The 1,618-nt window shown below is 39.8% G+C and overlaps 1 protein-coding gene across 1 annotated transcript; it reads left to right on the top strand.

The window, feature by feature from the left end:
* Nucleotides 1–372: 372 nt before the first annotated feature.
* Nucleotides 373–1,302, top strand: LOC131859906 (uncharacterized). Its single transcript, XM_059214167.1, has one exon. It carries the CDS (start codon nucleotides 633–635, stop codon nucleotides 1,020–1,022), a length of 390 nt encoding a protein of 129 aa, XP_059070150.1. The 5' UTR covers nucleotides 373–632; the 3' UTR covers nucleotides 1,023–1,302.
* The last annotated feature ends 316 nt before the right edge of the window (nucleotides 1,303–1,618 follow it).

The following is a 1,618-nucleotide window of genomic DNA, read 5'->3' as shown; positions in this document are numbered from 1 at the left end:
CAACCCCCAAAAAAGGTGAGATCAAAAGTCATGCAAAAGAGGGCCCAATATTTGTGCAGCTGATGTGGCATCACATGATTGGTTGCTTTTTACAACTAAAGATACATTTCATTCAATTATGGATATTCATCATAGCAATAACAACTTTAAAGTCACAACTATTGATGCAATATTGTCAAAACAAAATAAAAATAAGACATTAAATCAACAAGTATGAGTATTAAATCAACAATTACTATCACAACACTTATAATACGTTCAACTACTAGATCCTCTTCCCAACATAATTGTCTTCAATAATCGAGGTTACACCGACATACAAATTTTTTTTTTTCATGTATAAGATGGCAGGGGCTGGGAAGCCGTCCACCTCACGGCAACTAAGACGGTGGTGAGTGGACTCCCCAAGACTAGTTCTCTCGATTACCACCAATTCGAGAAGATTCGGGGGACGTGGAGCAGATACAGAGCACTCTGCCGCGGCGCGTTGGAATGATCTAGATCTCTATCTTCTACCATAAATACGTTTACTTTGTTATCTGTTTCGATTTATTTGACCGATCTACCAATACAATTTGCATACCTAGCGTGTTTATTTGTTAGTTTGAGGCGAAGCATCTGGTGCAGTGAAAATGAGCGGAAGGCAAGTCCCAAAGGCGAAGACGAAGGAGGACGGGGATTTGGTGGATATTAATCCGCGGCCTCACCTGCAAGAATACCAGAGACAGAAGAATGTACAGAGAGGAGTGGAGCGGCTGGATCGGCACTCTTCGAAGGGATACCTAGGGCTTCCTTCAAAGAAAGGCCATGGCGGAAAGTACACATGGGAGGGCCCTAATCCCGATGGCATTGTTGATCTTCCTCCCGATGCTTTAGACGAGGGCGATCCCAATTACATCGACGAAGCGCAGGAAGAAGGAGAGAGGGGGTTTGTTGAAGCGGCCAAAGCCCCTGCTGCTCCGCAGGGGGTCGCTAGGGTTGAGATCGTTCAAACCCTAAAACATCCCAACCCTGCCTTTTAATCACTCGGCTCTCTGTTATTTCTTTCTGTTGTTGAGATGTTTTTAGCTCTGTAAAGGTCTGCTTGTAAAGGAATGAAATTTCTCTGTTTCGTTAGGGTTTTTAACGTACTGATGCTATTTTCCATCAGGTAGCCCAAGGTTTTGTCTGTATGGGCATATGATTTCCCCAGTTCACTCTTTCTGATGAACCGACATCTCCACCAAATGTATTTGCCATGTCTACTTGGTGTAACAGTTTTATTTGAAAATTGTTCATAACAGATTTTTGGTTTCTTGTTAACATTATTTCTTGCAATTTAAAGCGTAAGTTATCAGTAGTAATAGTTAATCAAGAAGGTCTGATAAAACTCTGAATAATGTCTATTGAATGAGGTCACATATTTAGTTTTGCCTAAATAGTGAATGGTCTGAATTTTGTTGGTTTCGTGACTAATACATATCTTTTTATTAGAAGTCACATACCTTTATATAAGAAGATATGGTATTGTAAAATAAAGGAGTATACACCATGAAAAGATTATTTTGGAAGTTCATCTTTGAAAGGCTTAAATAAATTTTGGTGATTTTTAGTTTGGATTTCTGGTTGCAATTTTAAG

The sequence above is a fragment of the Cryptomeria japonica genome, chromosome 11 (genome assembly GCF_030272615.1).
Source record: "Cryptomeria japonica chromosome 11, Sugi_1.0, whole genome shotgun sequence".
Taxonomy (NCBI): Eukaryota; Viridiplantae; Streptophyta; class Pinopsida; order Cupressales; family Cupressaceae; genus Cryptomeria; species Cryptomeria japonica.
Note: the sequence above shows the minus strand (reverse complement) of the source record. Positions and strands in the feature narration are given on the sequence as shown.